The sequence below is a fragment of the Mus caroli genome, chromosome 16 (assembly GCF_900094665.2).
Source record: "Mus caroli chromosome 16, CAROLI_EIJ_v1.1, whole genome shotgun sequence".
Classification (NCBI taxonomy): domain Eukaryota; kingdom Metazoa; phylum Chordata; class Mammalia; order Rodentia; family Muridae; genus Mus; species Mus caroli.
Window position 1 is genome coordinate 32,069,970 of NC_034585.1, and position 19,548 is coordinate 32,089,517.

At 43.1% G+C, this 19,548-nt stretch overlaps 1 protein-coding gene across 1 annotated transcript in view; it reads left to right on the forward strand.

Moving 5' to 3' along the window:
- Positions 1-19,548, forward strand: part of Hacd2 (3-hydroxyacyl-CoA dehydratase 2) — an 89,747-nt gene that overhangs the window by 17,086 nt on the left and 53,113 nt on the right. Inside the window, exon 3 of the mRNA XM_021185030.1 lies at positions 6,841-6,859. Within this exon, the coding sequence (XP_021040689.1) occupies positions 6,841-6,859 (19 nt within the window). The remainder of the gene's footprint in view (positions 1-6,840; positions 6,860-19,548) is intronic.

The following is a 19,548-nucleotide window of genomic DNA, read 5'->3' on the forward strand; positions in this document are numbered from 1 at the left end:
CCAAGGCAACTCTTATAAGAACCACATTTAATTGGGGCTGGCTTATAGGTTCAGAGGTTCAGTCCATTATCATCAAGGAAGGAACATGGCAGTATCCAGGCAGGCATGGTGCAGGCTGAGCTAAGAGTTCTTTCTACATCTTCATCAGAAGGCTGCTAATGGAAGACTGACTTCCAGGCATCGAGGAGTACTAGCCCAGGCCCACAGTGACACACCTACTCCAACATGGCCACACCTCCAAATAGTACCGTTCCCTTGGCCAAGCATATATAAACCATCACACTATCCCTTGTCAATTTAACATACACTCATAGCTCCTTATGTCCAAATGAAAACAATGGTCAGGTCATAATAACACCTAACAGGATACAATTATCGTTCAACTTCAAATGTATAATCAATAAGCTTATCTGGGTGGGATCTTGCCCCAGGCTACCACACCCTTAATTTCATTTAATATCCTTGAACACAGGATTTAGCTCCATTTCACTTCCTGGTGCCCCTTTAATCCTTGAACCATATATTTTGTATTTTTCCATTCTAAGCTTGCTCCACTACTCATAAGAGTGAATTACAGATAAAGTCTATGCTAGGTTTATTTGAGATTTCCTTTGTCAATGCAATTAATCTAATTTTTTTTTTCTCCTTAGCCTAAGGCAGACTCTTCAGACAAGGGCAAAAAGCAGCCACATTCTTCAGCAAATTATGACAAGAACAATCTCTAGGCAACATCCTAAAATCTTTCTCCTCTGAAACCTCTTGTGTCAGGGCCCACAGTTTAAATCACCCTCAGTAACAAACACTGTCTTCCATGCTTCTAGTAGTATGGCCCATTATCCTCCTCTTGAACATTTCCATTGCTTTGCTAATCCAATGTCCCAGAATCTACTTTCCTCCAAACAAAAGCAGGCCTATCACAGCATTACTCCAGTCCCTGGTACAAACTTCTATCTAGGGTTTCCATTCCATGACCAAGGCAACTCTTATAAGGACATTTAATTGGGGCTGGCTTACAGTTTCAGAGCTTCAGTCGATTATCATCATAGTGGGAAGCATGGTAGCATGCAGGCAAAGATAGTACTGGAGGAACTGAGAGTTCTGTCTTGATCCGAAGGCTGTTGGGGTTGGTCTGGTGCTGCTGTGTATTCAAATGCTAAATTCTGTACCCCAAGATCTGGTTGATCAAAAATGAACAAATTCCTACACAAACCTTTGTTGTGCAAACCTTATTCCCCAACTTTAAAACCATTGGTTAAATAAAAAGTGTTACAACCAATTATTGGGCAGAATAGAGAGAAGTGGAGTTTGAGTTACCTGGTTGGGGGTTGCAGGGAGGGTCCACAGGAGAAGAAGTAAGGAGAGAGAGAAGGAGCACAGAGGATAGAGAGACAGGAGGACTTCATTAATCATGATGGACTAGTGGCATGTGCCGGGGTGTTAGATTGAAATGCTCCCCAGAAGAGCAGACTGCTGGAGCAGAGGTAACCCAGAAAGATTCAAACAACAAGTATTTAGGGAGCACAGTTGGGGAGAGTAGCCATTCTGGCGTTAGAGAATTAGATTAGGGGTAATTGCCCAGTAATCATGCAGAGCCTAGTAAATAAATCATAGTTTAAGTCTCATTCATTTGAAGCTAGGTAGGGATAACCAGAATTCATATATTTTATAGAAGGCAGCCAGGGGAGACTCTGTCTTCTCCAGGCAGCCTGGAAGAGGCTCACTTTACACATTGGAAGGAGCTTGAGCACAGAGACCTCAAAGCCCACTCCACAGTGATACACTCCCTCTGACAGTGACACAGCCACTCCAGCGAGGCCACACCTCCTAATAGTGCCACTCCCCATAGGCTAAGTACTCAAACACATGAGTGTGGGGGCCCAAACCTATTCAAACCACCACAAAATGGAAAAATTTGTTGGTAACTCAAAAATTTCCTCAGTTCAAACCTTAAAAATGAATTTCTAAATAGCTATTGTACAAGATGGCTGTACACCTGTACCTATAATGATCACTTTTATAAACCCATTCTTTAGCTCCCTTCAAGCCTGCATATGTTGGCTCTAAGGCTACTGTCCTAGTAAATAAACTGAAGTTAAAATTTAAAAATACATTTAGTATATTTTTTGTAGGTAGATGTTGTGGCGTTCAAGTCCACTGAGAAAGACCAAAGACTTGACTCAGTTCAAAATTAGAGCTTCTTACTAGGGAGACCACTCACTTTATGTCAAAGTGAAGATTTGTTCTGCCTTTTTCCCCACATCCCTCCAGGCTAGCCTCTCATAGGATATACTAATACTGAAAACCTGTTAGATAAAAGGCTTAGAATGATGTTGGCTTTATTGCTGCCCCCTAAGCTCCACACAAAGGTGTTGGCGTGAAGACATCAGGGAGGCTGGCTGGTTTCTTAGTAGGCAGAATCCATTGCCTTATATCTGGTATTTGGGGTTCTTACCTCCTAGCTGTTGGCTGTAGGTCGTTGTCACTCAGGGACTGTTCTGCAGTCCTTGCACAAGCCCCCCACCTCCAACCCCCCAGCCTGCTTGCGTGCTGTACTGAGTCCATGTTACACAGGCCTGGCTTGCCTTGCTGCCGCCTGCCAGAGAAGACTGATGCTCTTTCAGCTCTCTCTTGTCCTCTCTTTCCAGTTCTGAGACTCAAACTGAAGGTCACATACATGCTAGAAAGCTCTTAAAGTGTGCTAGTGGTTGGGCCATAGCCACCCACACCATCTTGTACCTTAAAATCAGTTGACTTACCATGCCTGTAGTTAGCAACTAGGGAGGGAGCTGAGACAGGAGGATTGCTGCAGATTTGAGACCAGTCTGATTATATAGTGAATTCCAGGTCAGCCTGGTCTACAAAGCAAGGTGTTACCTATAAATTCATTAATTACTTTATTAATTGACATTTTAATTACATTAGCAAAATCTCTATTCTACAATACCTAGATTGGGTTTGTAGACAGATAGCCGTAACCTTGGGAGAATGAGATCGCCTTTAATTCTGTGTGCTAATACCCTGAATTTGAAGACTAAAGCTAGTGAGAAGTAAGTTAGTGCCTCATGTGCTAGGGCATTCCTAGCCTGCATACTTGGCTGAGAATGTTTCAGAGTGCTGGTATTGTTACCAAAAACACAGCCGATGAGACTGCCTGGACATAGGGAGTGAGGGGCGGGAGCTTACTACTTAAGACTTAGGTATTAAATCAGCGGGGTAGCCCCGCTGAGTGCTGCACACCTTTAAACCTAGCTTGCAGGAGGATCTCAGTGAGTTCAAGGCCAGCCTGGTGTATGTAGCAAGTTCCAGGTTAGCCAAGGCTATGTGGTAAGACCTTGTTTCCAAAAAATAAATAAATATGAAAAATAAAAAGTTAGGTACACTTTCTTTGACATAGACTAATAACATTTCATGTTATTTGTGTGATGATGAGAAATTTCAGTTGTGAAATAGAAGTTTTAATTGGAGATAGCTTTGGTTTTTAAATTACTATTGTTATTAGTATTATTTTTGTGGTTATATATATATGTGAATAGAAGTACACATGGAAGCTGGAAGCCAGAGGACATGTTAGGTGCCCACCTTTGTTTTTTGACACAGGTTCTTGCTGGTGTGACACTCAACACTAAGTGTGGCTTTCTTCTCACCAGTTCTTATGCATTTATTTATTCTCTGTGCTCTGGGGACTTCACTGGCCGACCTCCCTTCTCAGCTCGGTTTTGAATAGTTCCTGAAAGTGCCTCCAGCCTGCTTTCTAATGACTGTCAGCCCTGCACTCTTCACTATTTAAAGAATGGCATTCAAGGCATTTTTGTATACTAGGCCCAGGATTTCAGGACAGAAGGATAAATTTTCTACACTTCCTTCTTATTTGACCTCTTGGAAGATTACTTTTATGGTGTTTTTTTTTTATAAGTAAATAAGATGTAGCTAATCTGAAATAAAATTCAGTTATCTATTATCTTTCCTTTTCTACTTATTTATTTATTTATTTATTTATTTATTTATTTATTTATTTATTTATTGGAGACAGGGTTTCTCTGAGTAGCCCTGGCTATTCTAGATCTCATTCTGTAGACCAGGCTGGCCTTGAATTTAGAGATAGGACTGCCTCTGCTTCCCAGGTGCTGGGGTTAAAACCTGAGCCATCACTGCCTGACCTTGCTTTGTTTGGTATGTTTCTGTTACTGCTTATCTTAATGATGTTTTTGTTTCTAGTGTTAGTCCTGTTTGTATTTGTTAGTACTTGCTCAGAGTGATTTCTGGAACTTTTATTTAGTTTTTAAATTTTATTCATTATTTTTGTGGATGTAGACACAGGAGGCACAGTGCACGTGATGGAGTCAGGCCCCTCTATCTGCCTTTCCAGCAGGCCATGGGCCCTGCACAGACTTGTTGTCCAACTTGTACAGCGTGCCCTGACCTGCAAAGCCATCTCACTGACCCCTGGAAATTGTGTTTTTAAATCCAAAAGTATTTATCATGAGTTAATATTGTATCTGGTTGTTGTTATATCTTTATGTCCAAGAGCATTTACATACTGAAATACATATTTTTAATGGTTATTTTCTTTTTATTTCTTCTTTGCGTATCATTGAGGATAGTTTTTGAAATATTGTGTAAGTAGTTCATATCAGGTATGAGTTCATCAGGAAGGTGAAAGGGAACATTGCACAATTGTGTGATGAAAGAGGGGAGGCTCAGCCTGGGAGGACAAGACCTAGAAAACAGGGACGCCAACCCCTGTCGTTTTTCCTGCAGTGTCCTGTCCTTAACGAGCAGCCAGCATGTCTTGTCACACACGTGATGGGAACACATGCTGCTTTCTGTCTTGTCCTTCATTTCATCCCTCATTTTAATCTAGATATATCCTCTAGTTTTTCCAATCTGTGTAGCAGGAGGTATTCACACATTTGAGATGTTCAGGGGTGTCCTTTGAAAGGGATAATATAAGGGATGGATATTCTTCTTTTCCCTTCTCACACAGCAGCAAATTTGTACAAGCTCGGGTTTTTAATCCAGGCTCTCTCCCTATACCCTGCCCCCCTCCTTCCTAAAATGGGATGGGAGGACATTTAGAGAAATAGCAGTCTTTCAGCACAGAATTAAACAGGAACATTTTAGCTAACGCCTGTCTTGTGATGTTCTGGTCTCTGGGCCTTATAACTCACTTGCAGTGAAGCAGTAATAGAAAAGGCAAAGACAAAAATCAAGGCTTGGGTCCTTGCCCAAGCCACTCATTGCTGACCACCGTGGGCAAGCTGTGCAGCTTTCTGTGTCCCTAACTGTCCTGTCTACCTGTCAGGGTGACTAGCAGGATCGATAATAAGTAACCGCTAGAGATGTTTTATAAAAGTGATGACAGGAACTCAGCTGTTATCTTGTAGGAGCCTTCAGATCCTTAGCACCAGTGTTAAAGCAGTGTGGATTTGGAAGGATGCGTTTAGCCGAACGGGAGGGTGTGGAGATAGAGTGGAAATGGCCTGCTCCGTCCAGGTGGTGAGAGTGAAAGTAAGACTGATCTGAGCTGCATCCGCAGGAATCGGAGCCAGTTGAGGCTTAGGGGTTAGGGGAAGTTGGCGCAACAGGCCGGGAGCCCAGTGGCCCCACGCCTCACAGAAGGAGGAAGGAAGTGATGTGCTTCCCATTGAGGTAGCCATTTTGAGAGGCTGATACAGTCATGGAGAAGTCGAAGGTGGTTTGGAACATGGACCGGAAGCTGTGTTGTGTGAAATATTAAAAAATGCAATCCATGCTACTCCAGCAAGTACTGGCAAGCATAGCCGACCTGTTCTCATCTTGTGGAGACTGACTCAGAGCTCCAAAGTCTCTGCACTCAGCTCACTAAGTTCCCCTGCAGGTTGATACCACACCAGCCCCATGCTTCCAAGTTCCCAGTGCCTTTGGCGTGCACTTCTTGCAAACCCTCGCTTTGTTGACATACCTTTCTCTCTGGAACCCAGTTGAGTCACCACATGAAGGAAGACATCACACAAACTTAGTTCAGAATCAGTGATCACTCAGTCACTGGGTGCAACAACAACTAGAATCATCTTGTAAGCCATATTAAATATAAAGCCTCCGGTGGTGAATCTGCCGAGGGCCACTTGTAGCTACCATCTTGTCCTCCTACTCTCCCCATCCCAAAGCTGGTCTCTTTCTCCTGCCTCTTCTCTTTGACCCGGAAATCCTGCCTACTCACCCAGTGGTTGGTTTCTTTATTCATTAGAAGGGTCACATGAAGTCCTGAGTGATTCACACCTCCCAGGTAGCCTCTATTGGGGAAGCTGAATTAATATCAAAATACAAACAGCACCATGGCTATGCACAACAAGGGAACGTGTTTAGAAATTAGATCAGAGAACAACTCTACAGCAAGACTATTGATTGAGGCAAAGATAAGGCCTAGGATGGGACTTTGAATAATAAATAGCTTCACTGAAGGGCCTCCTGGGCAGCAGTCGCCAACAAAGGCACTGCTGAGACCACACTGTGCAGCCTGTGATAGTTGTGTTCTGCAGGTTACAGAGATGCCTGGGGTTGTACTTGTGAGCTGGTGGGTTACAAATGAGGTCACTGACATCTAACAAACCACTGTGTGTGTGAGGATTAAATCCTCAGAATCTCTCCCAGAGAAACACAAACAGAAAGAAGCAAACAAAACTAGTAACAGGTTTTCTTTTGTTTGAATAGCCTGAAGCCGGGTTTAAAAGTGGAATGTCTGTTTTTCAGGCTCAATGTTGCGCCTGGTGCTGCTCTAATCTTAACTGAAAGAGCAATTTATGCGCAATAAAACTGTAATATTGGCCTCACTAATTTTCTTTTTCCTTTTTTTCTCTCTAGATTTTACATTGTGCTATAGGTAAGTAGAACCCCCACACACCTGAATACATTGACTTGTGCCTTTTAAAGTCATAGCTTGATTTGATTCTTAAAACTTAGACCATTTAACTATTATATTTAAAAAATTGCTTGTTAAAGTGGTTTTCTTTTCTGAAATAGCAAGTATTAGATGCCACCACTATATACCATTATTTGTTGTGTCTCCTTTTCTGTCAGTTTAGGAAGTGCCTCCCCTTCTCAGCACAACAGGGAAGCTCCCGTGTTTTGAAGTGTGGTTTGGGTTCCGGAGCTGTGCTGAGTTGGAGAACTTCCCTGCGATCCTTACATGGATGTTCTCTGTGTGTATTGTAAAGCAAAAGCTTTTAACACTTAACTCACAAAATTATACTCAAAGCACACAGTGTGTGTGGGCGCTTGGTTGGCTTCTTTTTGTTGGGAGAGTCATCACATTTTGCCCTGGAACTCTGAGGCATAGCTTTTAGTATGGGGTGAATAGACACCTGTAGTTAGACAAAAGTCAATTTTACAAAGTAGACAGGCCCTATAAAGCGAGCCCACAGCACTCTAGGTTTGTCTCTCAAAGGGACAATATGAAGATGATGTTCTTTGAAACATACCGAAAGTGAAAACTTGAACTGTGACTCTAAACCACTGTCACCCCTCAGTTTAACTCGTAGCTAGCACACTATATTCAGGGTGCTGGGCTTGGTGCTGACAGTCAAGGATGAGCAGTCTTGGAGCTGACAAGGCCGTGTAAAGTGGAGACACAGCTGATGCTGCCACGTGGGTCTGCAGAGGTCTCTGTGACCCCCAGACTAACGTTAAGGAAGGCAAGGTGTCTTCGCTCCAGGGCTGTGCCTCTGCTGCTGCAGAACTTGTTGGGCTAAGCACCTGTTTATTTGAGGGGCTCATTGCATTCATTAGATTGGTAAGACTTTTGGTCCCCTGAAAGGCTTTAGAGCACTGCCTTAGAAACTTTGAAAGATAAATTTGAGAGCTCCTGGGGCTGTTACACAATCTCCTTCCCCAGTTTACAAAGGTATTGATAATTATTACTATTATTGTTAATAAATATTACTTATTAATTGAAAATAATGTATCTCATTTATACCCAAATCTGGCTTTAGAGTCTGCCTAACTTATTTTATCTTATGTGATCTTATATCATCCTTTTAGTCTTTTACCCACAGTTTTGGTTTTTTTTTTTTTTTTTTTTTTTTTTTTTTGAGACAGGGTTTCTCTGTGTAGCCCTGTCCTGGCACTCACTTTGTAGACCAGGCTGGCCTCGAACTCAGAAATCCACCTGCCTCTGCCTCCCGAGTGCTGGGATTAAAGGCGTGCGCCACCACGCCCGGCTTACCTACAGTTTTAAGGCACTACATTGTAGCCCTTCTTAAATGATTTCGTTTTAAGCATGCAAGCTGACAGTTTGCTCAGTGGGAGAGCACATACACACGCAGAAGACCTGGCGTTTAATTTTTAGCATCTCACAAATTAACAATAAAAATTTAATTGATTCTAAGCATAAACTAGCAGATGGGAAATACATTTGGCCAAAGAGCTCTGGACCACTGCAGGCCTACCCCACCCACATAGTCAGGCTGTGTGTGCTATCCTCTTAACCCTCAGTTGTCTGTCTCTCTAGAGCTTCCTCTACCTTTGATGACTTAACTTTGAATCTATGAGATAATATAGAAGAAGTGTGCACCTGGCTGAAGACTGTCCTTCATCTTTTCTGAGCTATTATGATATTCTCTCTCAGTGCCAAGCAGTGGTTGGAAATGCAGCTCAGTCAGCCACATGACCTCACGGGACAGCCAGTACTGTCCAGTGCACACTATTAAGATGCAAAGTAGTAGATGGCAGAAATTCATTTTCCACTGGTGACATTTTCAATTATGACAGAATTAGTGGTGTATTCCCCATCACCAGTCAAAGCACATCTCCCTGTACACTGAGTGACTTATGAATATCTGTTCCTTCTAATTTTGGAGGTTTGGAATTCCAAAGTCAGATGTCTGGTGAATCCCTGTTCTTCAGGCAGTATATGCTTTCCATTATGATGTGATGAAAGGGCCAGATTGGCTCCCGAGCCTTTGTTGTAGCTGGTCTTTGACCAGTTAGTTTTGTTTTGTTTGACACCAGGTCTCAGGTAGCTCAGACTGGTCACAAACTTCCTATGGAGCCAAAGCTGGCCTTGAACTCCTGATCCTCCTTCCTTCACCTCCCAAGGCCTGCGATTATAGGCATGATAGGCTGTACTGCAAAAGGCAGCCTTTCAAGGATCATGGTCACCTTCATCAGAATCTTCATGACCTAATCACTTCCCAAAGTCCTCACCACTTAATACTATTGTGTTGAGGATTCAGCTATTAAATTGAGGAGTGGGGTACAAGCATTCACACTGTATGTTTAAGTATGCATAGTATTTTCATTAATGTTTAACTGTTTCAATGGCCCCAATCACTTTGCTTATTGTAAAATATACTCTTACACCTCTAAAATTTCTATCCCTGGGAGTAATTACCAATGGATATGTTTGTTCATTCATACAAAGCAGACAAACAAACAAACAAGCTTTATCAACTGCCTGGTGGGGCTGGGTCCCAGCTGCTACATGAGACGTCGGGGTTGGAGAGTGAGCAGCTACAGATGGTTAGAAAAGCCATGTCAGCCGAGGCTTCCATCCTGTGACATAATGTGCCCAGAGGGAGGACTGGTGTCTGTGTCACTGTCTTGTTTGTTTATGCTGCTTCCCTGTCAGACTGAGCTCCTCAGGGAGCAGCAGCTGGTTAACTCCTGCCTTCCTGGGGCCTCGGGCCACCTGATACCTGGGCGGGACTTGCAAGGCCCTTCTTGTGCCTCAAGGACCTTTGTTTTGTCAGTGAGGCTTCCCAGCATTAGCAGTGCTGTTTGTCATCATCTTCATTTTTCTTCACAGTCCACAGAATGAGAAAAGAAAAAGATTTCCAGCTCTTGAGAGGCAGAGAGAAGAGGATTTCTGTGAGCTCTAGGCCAGACAGGGTTACATAATGAGACCCTGTTTAAAAAAACAAAACAAAGTTGAATCTAACCTTTGAGTCTATGGTTTCCTCCTCCTCCTGTATAATCTTCCTCTGACCCTTCATGTACACGTATGGCAGATTCCACTTCCTCACTGCTGTTTATGCCTGCTTACACACAACATGTACATACACACACACACACACACACACACACACACATATGAAAGTAAATATGTAAATATATGTTTTTAGGACTGGCCACTTGGGATTGGCTAATCATTTGAGGGGCTCATCCCTAGGGAAGACTAATTTTCTCTCTCAGCAGACTTTAATTGCCCGTAGCTCTTCATCTGTACATAGGGCCCCCTGGAATTTCCCTCCCCTTGTTCAGATCTTGTTTAAAAACAGCTATATTGTTGATATTCTATGAATACAGCTTCCCTGTCACATCTAGAAGACACAGTCTTGCAGCAGACTTTCTAGTTCCTCTGGCTTTTACAGTCTTCCTGCCTGCCCCCTCTTCCTCAGTGTTCTCTAGGCCTTAGGGTAAGTGTTGAGTTATAGATATATTAATTGGGACTGAGCACACACAGTCAGTTCCTCTCTGCCTTTGGACTGGTTGTGGCTTTCTGTAATGGTTTCTGTAATGGTATATCTACCTTACCTGTAGGTATAAGGTGAGCTCCAGTCCTGACACTTTGATGGCCAGTGCTTCCCCCTCTGAGCTGCGTTCCAGTTCACTCTCTATTTCCTTTCTTCCATGGGTGCCACTGTCTCCATGTCCATAGTCAGTGTCCTCGGGTCCTACCCTCGTTTTCGGCATTGTCTTCCCTTCTCATGCTTGAGTTATGCATAGCACCCTCTTAATTCCCAACCACACCTGTGCCCACACTCTAGACTTGCACACTTCTTAGATCTCCCCTCCTTGATGCACACCGGGACCTGCTCCTCAGCAAGACCCCACATCCCCAGACTCACTCTGCCTGTGAATTCTCTTTGTCAGGGGAGCCACCAGCCACAGCCTTTCAGTCACCCATGCTAGACCTAGAGTTTCTCACAGACACCTCCTTCTCTTGCACACTATCCCCAGACTATTACTCACATTTGTCAATTCCATTCCCTAACTGTGTTTCAGATTGTCTTGTTTTTCATCCCTGTGCAAGAGTTCAGAGCATCTTGTCAGACTCCCATGTGGGTTTTCCTGAGGCCATAGATGCACAGTGTGCATAGCTGCAGCCGGCATTCATTTCCTGCCGTGCTCCACTACCTCTGTGTGTTATGTCTTAACTCTCCTCCCCAGGAACAGTTGACAAGACCCAGTGCTAGATTTCATATCTCTATTCTCACCACGAATGAGGTAACACAGATGGTAACCTTCCATAATGTATGTCTCCAACTATGTAATATATTTTGATGCAAAGGTTGTTTTTAAAAAAATCTCAAATATTCTATTTTACCAATAAAGACGTGGGAGTCAGCTGTTGGGGTGAAAGCCTGCTAGCTCAGAGAGGCAGAGAAAGTACCTACTGACCTGTCTTCTCAGCAGACATCCCAAAAGGAAGTTCTCCCTCTCCACAGCATCTCAAAAACCCATCAAACTAAATATCCATCCCTTCTATTTCCTGTATGTCTATCTATCCTCCTGACTTCCTCCTATTCTTCATTGTTCTCCTATGTTCACTCCCTGTCAGTAGGTGCTTGCTCTGCCTCTTGACCTATATGGATGACTTAATGTAATCCTATTTACAATAAACAGATAGCTCTTGGATTAAAGGTGTGTGGTAGGGCTGAGCCACACCACAACTAGAAACAGGTTTTCCAGTAAATAACACAATCTCGAAGTGCTCCTCCAAGGTGAGATCAACCCTTCCCTGCTCTGTTGCCCTCTCTTCATCCTGGAGACTGCCAACTCACAGCAACAAAGTTGCTGCAGCCCATCAGATGGGCCAAGCCGCTCCTGAAGTGACCTTGGTAAAAGTTGTACTGTGTGTACCTAAAACACCTATTTCCCTCAACTGCAGGCAGCCCTCCTGGGGCCCATTTCCTCCTTTCCCTACATGTCTGCTGTATCTCCCTCCTGCAACTTTCTGGTGCATCTTCCACCCTCGTCATGGCGTAATCCCCTCTTCCTTTTCCCTCAGTCCCTTCTGGGGAATCCTAAAAGTCCCGCCTCTGTCTCCCTGCCAGCCATTGGCTGCCAGTAACTCTTTTGGGTAGTCAAAAACCAACTGGGGACAGTTAAATAATTAATGATAACAATAAAATAAGTTGTTTTAGCATTTACCTAAAGAAAGCCTTTCTTTCTTTCTTTCTTTCTTTCTTTCTTTCTTTCTTTCTTTCTTTCTTTCTCTCTCTCTCTCTCTCTCTCTCTCTCTCTCTCTCTCTCTCNTCTCTCTCTCTCTCTCTCTCTCTCTCTCTCTCTCTCTCTCTCTCTCTCTTTCTTTCTTTCTTTCTGCTCATAAAACTGCAGTTAGTTCATTTTTGGAATAGTGGTTTATTTTCTCTTGCCATTTTGGGAGTTTACTACAAGCACTTAGTCTTTTAGAAATTTACAGTCTTAAAATGTTGGGTGGTGGTTGTTGTTGTTGTTGTTGTTGTTGTTCTTCTTCTTCTTCTTCTTCTTCTTCTTCTTCTTCTACTTCTTCTTCTTCTTCTTCTTCTTCTTCTTCTTCTTCTTCTTCTTCTTCTTCTTCTTCTTCTTCTTCTTCTTCTTCTTAATTAATGAAAAAAAAATCTGGCTCAATCAGGCTGGGAGTGCTTGTGAGCTCTGTGGCTTGTGGGAGTAATTCAGATCTTCTACACCTTCATTTCTGTCTGAGTAAAAGGAGCTAATGACCTTGCCATTGTGAATGTCAAACAGGGCAGGAGCAGAGCATGCAACAGTGTCTGTAGGTTGAAAATTACTCAGTAAAGTGATGACTGTTATTATTAATATGAGAATAGTACAGTGTTATATTTTTCTGAATCCCGTATAATAGTCAGTAGTCAGATTATTTAAATGTTAGGGTGATAGCTCAGTAGGGGAGACCAATTGCTGTGAAAGTATGAAGATCTGAGTTCAAATCCCCTGTACTCATGTAGAAAGCCAGGCATATTCGTGCATGTCTGTAACCTCAGCTTCGGGAAACAGAGTCAGGCGGATCCTGGAAGCTCTGTGGCCATCCAGACTACTGAAACGGGGAGCTTCAGGCTCAATGAGAAAAACCCTGTCTTAGACGGATAAGACAGATCAGTAGAGGAAGACATAGGACATCTTACCTCCTCCTCCACCCCACCCCCCACCTCCTACAACCCTTACCCCCCTGCCACATGCACACACACCCACATGCCAACAACAACAAAAAAATTAAGGGCTAACAAGATGGCTCAGTGGATAAAAATACTTGTCAGGCAAGCCTGAAGTCTTTTGAGTTCAATCTCTGGAACCCAGGGCAGGAGGAGAAGCAATTCCTTAAGTTGTCCTCTGACTGCCACACATGTGCCATGATATGCACATCCCAGTACTCACACATCCATCCGCCACCCCACCCCCCCACCCCCTGCCCCATCTCAGTTACTTTTCTGTTGCAGTGGTGAGACTCAGGCTTTCCAGGCTCCACCATGGAGAGCCATATGGGTGATAGGTTGCCAAAGCTAGCCTTCTAGCCCTTTCTGGTACTGCCTTTGCCTTTTACTCAAATGCAGTGGTGGACCAGCATCCTCATTGCATAGCTCCGTCAGAATAGTACTAAACAAACTGAGACCTTTGCCAACTCAATTGCTTCCTTCAGACTACACCGGCTTAGCCTCCTTGTTCTAGTTCATTCTGTTGCTTCCTGATATATTTTCCTCCCATGCCCCACAAAAGAAAAAAAGGGGTGTTGGCACCTGCATGTTCTGCTCCTGTTGCACAAGATTTCCATTCTTGTTCTCTGAATAAACTGCTTCGCACCTCTAGCTTTGCACTCTAGCACCTACTTTGCCAGGAACACCCAGCTCTGCTACTTGTTCCCTGCTTTGCACAAACATGCCTCGATGTGGAAAGAGGGGAGAAGTGGAGTGTGCTCTTTAGGACCCCAAGGCAACTGCTCAGGGCTGTGCAGACTGCCTGCACCTCATGAGCATTCGCTATCCAAGGTCTATGCAAAATCTGGGTGTCTGTGCCCACTTGCAGTTTAGAAGGCCACTTTGTGAAAAGAGCCCAGAAGCTTCCTTCTGCTGCCCTTGAAGGAGAAGCCGGAGTTTGTGATTGCAAACATCTTTGAAGGTATTAAAAATTTCTCCTCCTCCTCATCCATGTCATAAGTAAGGTTAGTTAGTGGTCTGAGTGGCGAGGATGTGCTGGAGGTTTCATTGTGCCCATGTGAGTGTCAGGAAGTGCACTGCAAGCATAGTAGTGTCACTGCCATTCTTGGTGCATTTTGAAAGTCATTTAAGAAAGCAGAAATGGGGTAAAATCAACACTATTTTTATGGTTTTTTTCTCTGTGTGTGTGGTTAGTCTTGAGACAGTCTGGAATCACCTGGGAAGTGGGCATCTGGGCATGCTTATAGGAGATTATCTTAAGTTCATTGAAGTAGGAAGACCCACTCCCTGTGGGTTGTACCATTCCCTGGCTGGGCTCCTGGACTGTGTAAAAAGGGAAGAGTGAGCCAGCCATGTACACCATTCATTGATTTCTTCATCGTAACCATAGTCAGTGTAAGTAGCTTTCCTACTGTGATGGACTATACCTTGAACTGAGACAAAATAAACGCTTCCTTAAATTGCTTTTGTTAGTACAAAATTGTTGTTGCAGAAAAGAAACTGAGACAGTGTGTGCATGTCTTTGGGTAGGGGTGCATACATGCACAGAGAGGACAGAGGCTGACATCAGACATCTTCCTCCCTCCACCTTTTTGAGGCAGGGCCTCTCACTGAATCTGGAGCTAACCAGCTCAGCCACACTGGCTGTTTAACAAGCCCTAGGAATCTGCCTGTCTCCTCCCACCTCAGCGTTGAGACTGTAGGCATCCAGCTCCACACACATCCATCTCCACACCCAGCCAAGGACTGATGCAGTTTTATAGAATATTTTCCACTAGATGGCACCGTTGTTTTAAAAGAGGATACCGCTTATTGGTCTTTGGGAAGTCTTTTCTAATAAAAATGTATAGCATGAACCGCTAGCTGAAGCTGATTGAACAGTCAGCAGAGAGAGGGGGTATGGGTAGGTGCTTTTATATTGCTATCTCTTGAGTCAGTCATCAGTGATGGAGATAATGAAACAACTAGAACTTTGTGTATTATCTGGGAGGTCCTTGTCCAATATTTCTTAATTATATCTTTAAGCTGAACACAGCTTGGTTTGTCTATGAAAGCAAGTGTTCTACTTTAGAAATTCCCTATGAGACAGTTTGTGGCAGTCTAAAGTCAAGAAAACATTCTATTTATATTCTTAGTTTCAAAAGCCAGATCAGACCAGTGAAAGTGGAAACACTGTCCAGAGACCAAAATGAGGCATGTAACATCTGTTGAGTCATCTTTCAAAAAAAGAATTATTGGGGTCAGCAAAATGGTTTAGTGAATAGAAGCACTTGCCACCAAGCCTGACCTGTGTCCAGTTCCTGAAACTCATGGCCTTCCGCAGTTGTCCCTGACTTCCATGTACGTGCTATGTCATGCACCTGTCATCCCAAAAGAAATTATGTTTTTTCAACTTTTTAAATTACTTGCTGTTTAATTCTGTGACAGTTGACTAGATAAATCCTGAAATAAAAGGAACACACACTTGATGTGTGAGCAACCTCTCTGCATCTTTGTTCTTGTTGACTAAAGCAGTCTTGCTGTGTTCCAACTTACCTGACCAGGATTATGATGTTTATTATATTCTTGACGCTTTGGCTGTGAGCCTTGCCTTTAACAACCGAGCCATCTTTCCAGCCTAGTTCATTATATTTTTTACTCAATTTGAGAAACCTTTTATCAATTCAGTTTTTACGGATAATTTTGAAGGAATAGATACTTCTTTGTTTACAGATATAAAGTTCAGTATATATTCTCTTTTTTAAAAAGCTATTCTGTATCATTGCTTATATTTTTTGTTCATTTGGCCAATTAAAGTGTCCTAAAATTATCAATGTCATCTCATTTCCCTGGGTTCTTCTGTGGCTTTTGTTTTAGCAAAAACGGTTGCTGTGGGAGGTAGGAGGATTGCCATCAGCTTTTGTTTTGGTTTGTTCTTCACTTTTTGAGACAGGGTTTCTCTGTAGCACTGGCTGTCTTGGACTTTAACTCACAGAGGTTCACCTGCTGGAAGCAAAGGCATGCATGTGCCACCACCCAGCTTTCTTTTGATCTTGGGGGTTTTATTGCAGTAATAGACACCCTAGGACATTCATAGATAAACATTTATATAATAAAATACATCTAAATTCTGTCTCTTCTCTCTCTCTCTCTCTGTGTCTCTTTGTCTCTGTCTCTCTCTGTCTCTCTCTCTCTCGTACACACACAAGGCTTGAACCCCCCAAGGCTTTATACATGTTAAGCAAGTGCACTGCATTAAACTATATTCTCAGCCTCCTTTTGACTTTGATTTTTAGTGAGGTCTTGTAAACAGTTCTTCCTGGCCTTGTATGTGTGATCCTCCTGGCTCTGCAGCCCACGTCGCTTGGGTTGAAGGCATGCACCACTGCAGATGGCACAGTTGACTGCTGTTCCCCTTTCATTGTACTTTGTCTGGTATTAGGATATGACCTACACCTTATTTTGTTTCCATTTGCCCAGTAGCCTTTGTTCATTCTTTTATTTGTGCCCCTTTAAGTGACTTTTTTCTTATTTATTTATTCACTTACATCCTGATTGTGACTTCCTCCCTCCTCCTCTTCTCCCAGCCCCACCCTCACACACTCCTCCCCCATCACACCCTTCCATTTTTCTTAGAGAAAGGCAAGTCCCCCTTGGGTACCACCCCACCCTGGGATATCAAGTCAAAGCAGGACTAAGTGCATCCTTTCCCACTGAGACCTGACACAGCAGTCCAGTTAGGGGAAGGGGATCCAGTGGTAGGCAACAGAGTTAGGGTAAGTCCCCCACTCCAATTGGTAGGGGACCCACATGAAGACCAAACTGCACATTTGCTACAAATGTGTGTGGGGCCTAGGTCCAGCCCCTGGATGCTCTTTGGTTGGTGATTGTGTCTCTGTGAGCCCCCATAGGCCCAGGTTAGTTGACTCTGTAGGTCTTGTAGTGTCCTTGACTCCTTTGACTCCTTCAATTCTATCCTGCATTCTTCCACAAGGCTCCCCAAGCTCTGCCTGAAGTTTGGCTTGAGTCTCTACATCCGTTTCCATCGCCTGCTGGATGGAGCCTCTCGGGAGACAGTTATACTAGGTTCCTGTCTGGGATCATAACAGAGTATTAGCAGTAGTGTCAGGCATTGGTTCTTGCCCTTGAGATGGGTCTCAAGTTGGATCAGACATTAGTTGGCCATTCCCTTAATCTCTGCTCCATCTTTATCCCTGTGCACCTTGTAGGCAGGATAAATTTTGGATTGAGGTTTTGTGAATGGTCTGGTGTCCCCTCACACCACTGGAAGTCCCTCCCATCTGCCTACAGGAGGTGGCCACTTCATTCTCCATATCTCTCAGCTAGGATCACCCCCATAAACTCTCGGGAGCCTTCCCTGTTCCTGGTCTCAAGCTCATCCCAGAGATGCCTTCCCACCAATTTCTGTTCTCTTTCCTAGCCCTTTCTTGAACCCTACCCCCAACCCACACCTGATCTCCATCCCTGTTTCCCTTCTTACCCCCCTCTCCTACCCAGTTTCCTCCCCCATCCACTTCCAGTGTCTATTTTTTTTCCCTTCTGAGTGAGATTCAAGCATCCTCCTTTGGGTCCTCCTTGTTACTTAGTTTCTATGGGTCTGTGGATTGTAGCATGAGTATCCTGTACTTTATGGCTAATGTCCACTTATAAGTGAGTACATAACAATACTTGTCTGGGTCTGGGGTACCTCACTCATGATGATATTTTCTAGTGCCATTCATTTGCCTGCAAATTTCATGATGTCTTTGTTTTTAATAGCTGAGTAGTAGTTCATTGTGTAAGTGAACCACATTATCTTTATCCATTCTTTGGTTGAGGGACATATAAGCTGTTTCTAGTTTCTAGCTATTCCAAATAAAGCTACTATAAACATAGTTGATTGAGCAAGTGTCCTTGTGGTATGGTGGGGCATCTTTTGGGTTTTTGCCCAGGAGTGGTATAGCTGGGTCTTCGGTAGAACTATTTCCAGGTTTCTGAGAAACCACCAAATTGATTGTCAAAGTGGTTGTACAAGTTTGCACTCCCACCAGCAATGAGGAAGTGTTTCCCTTGCTCCAAATCCTCACCTGTTTAGCTCTGTACCTCATTTTTAAATTGGATTATTTTGTTTGTTGGTGTCTAATTTCTTGAGTTCTTTATATATTTTGGATATTAGTCCTCTAACAGATGTAGGGTTGCTGAAGATCTTTTCCCATTCTGTACGCTGCCATTATTTGCTTTTCATGGTGTCCTTTGCCTTACAGAAGCTTTTCAGTTTCATAAGGTCCCATTTATTAATTGTTGTCCTTAGTGCCTCAGCTATTGGTGTTAACGTTCAGGAAGTTGTCTCCTCCTGTGCCAAAGTGTTCAAGGCAGTTTCCCACTTTCTGTGAGATCTATTGTGTCTGGTTTTATGTTGAAGTCTTTGATCTACTTGGACTTGAGTTTTTTGCAGGGTGATAAATATGAATCTATTTCCATTCTTCTACATGCAGACATCCAGTTTGACCATCACCATTTGTTGAAGATGTTTTCATTTTTCCATTGTATTATTTTGGCTTCTTTGTCAAAGATCAAGTATCTTTAGGAGTGTGAGTTTATTTCTGGGTCTTGGATTCTACTCCATTGATCAACATGTCTGTTTTTATGCCAAATGCTTGCATCTGTTGTTCCTGTTCTCTTTCCTAGGTTTTCCATCTCCAAGATTCCCTCAGTTTGTGTTTTATTTATTGCTTCTACTCCCATTTTCTGTTCTTAAACAGTTTTATTTACTTCCTTCACTTGGCTGATTGCATTTTCCTGTATTTCTTTAAGAATTTATTCATTTTCTCTGTAAGGGCCTCTAAGGTTGGCTCTAAGGTCATCTTCTTATGCTTTAGCTGTGTTAGGATATTTAGGGGTTGCTGTAGCAGGGCACCTGGGTTCTAATGGTGCCACATTGCCCTGGCTCTTACTGTGTTCTTACACTCTCCTTTCCCATCTGGTTGTCCTCTGGTGTTGACTGGATGTTTCTGATACCAGCAGGACTCCCACAGGAGGCAGGCAGCCTGACAGTGGATCCCACGGAACAACATGCTGCTCACCTCTTCTGGCTGTGTGCAGTGTAGACACAGTAGGCCTTGAGTCATGTTTATATTGATACACTGTTGAGTCGTCTTTTGTAAGTCTTGATAAATAAATTGAACCCATTTATAGTTACTGATAGGACAAATTCTGTTTGTTTTTGTTTTTTCTTTTGATGTCAGTTTTAAAAAATATCTTTTATTTATTCTTAGACAAGTTTATACAAGTATATCTTTTTTTTCTAATAGTATCCTCCATTTTTTTTAATTTTTAATATTTTTTATTACGTATTTTCCTCAATTACATTTCCAATGCTATCCCAAAAGTCCCCCATACCCCCTCCCAATTCCCTACCCACCCATTCCCATTCTTTTGG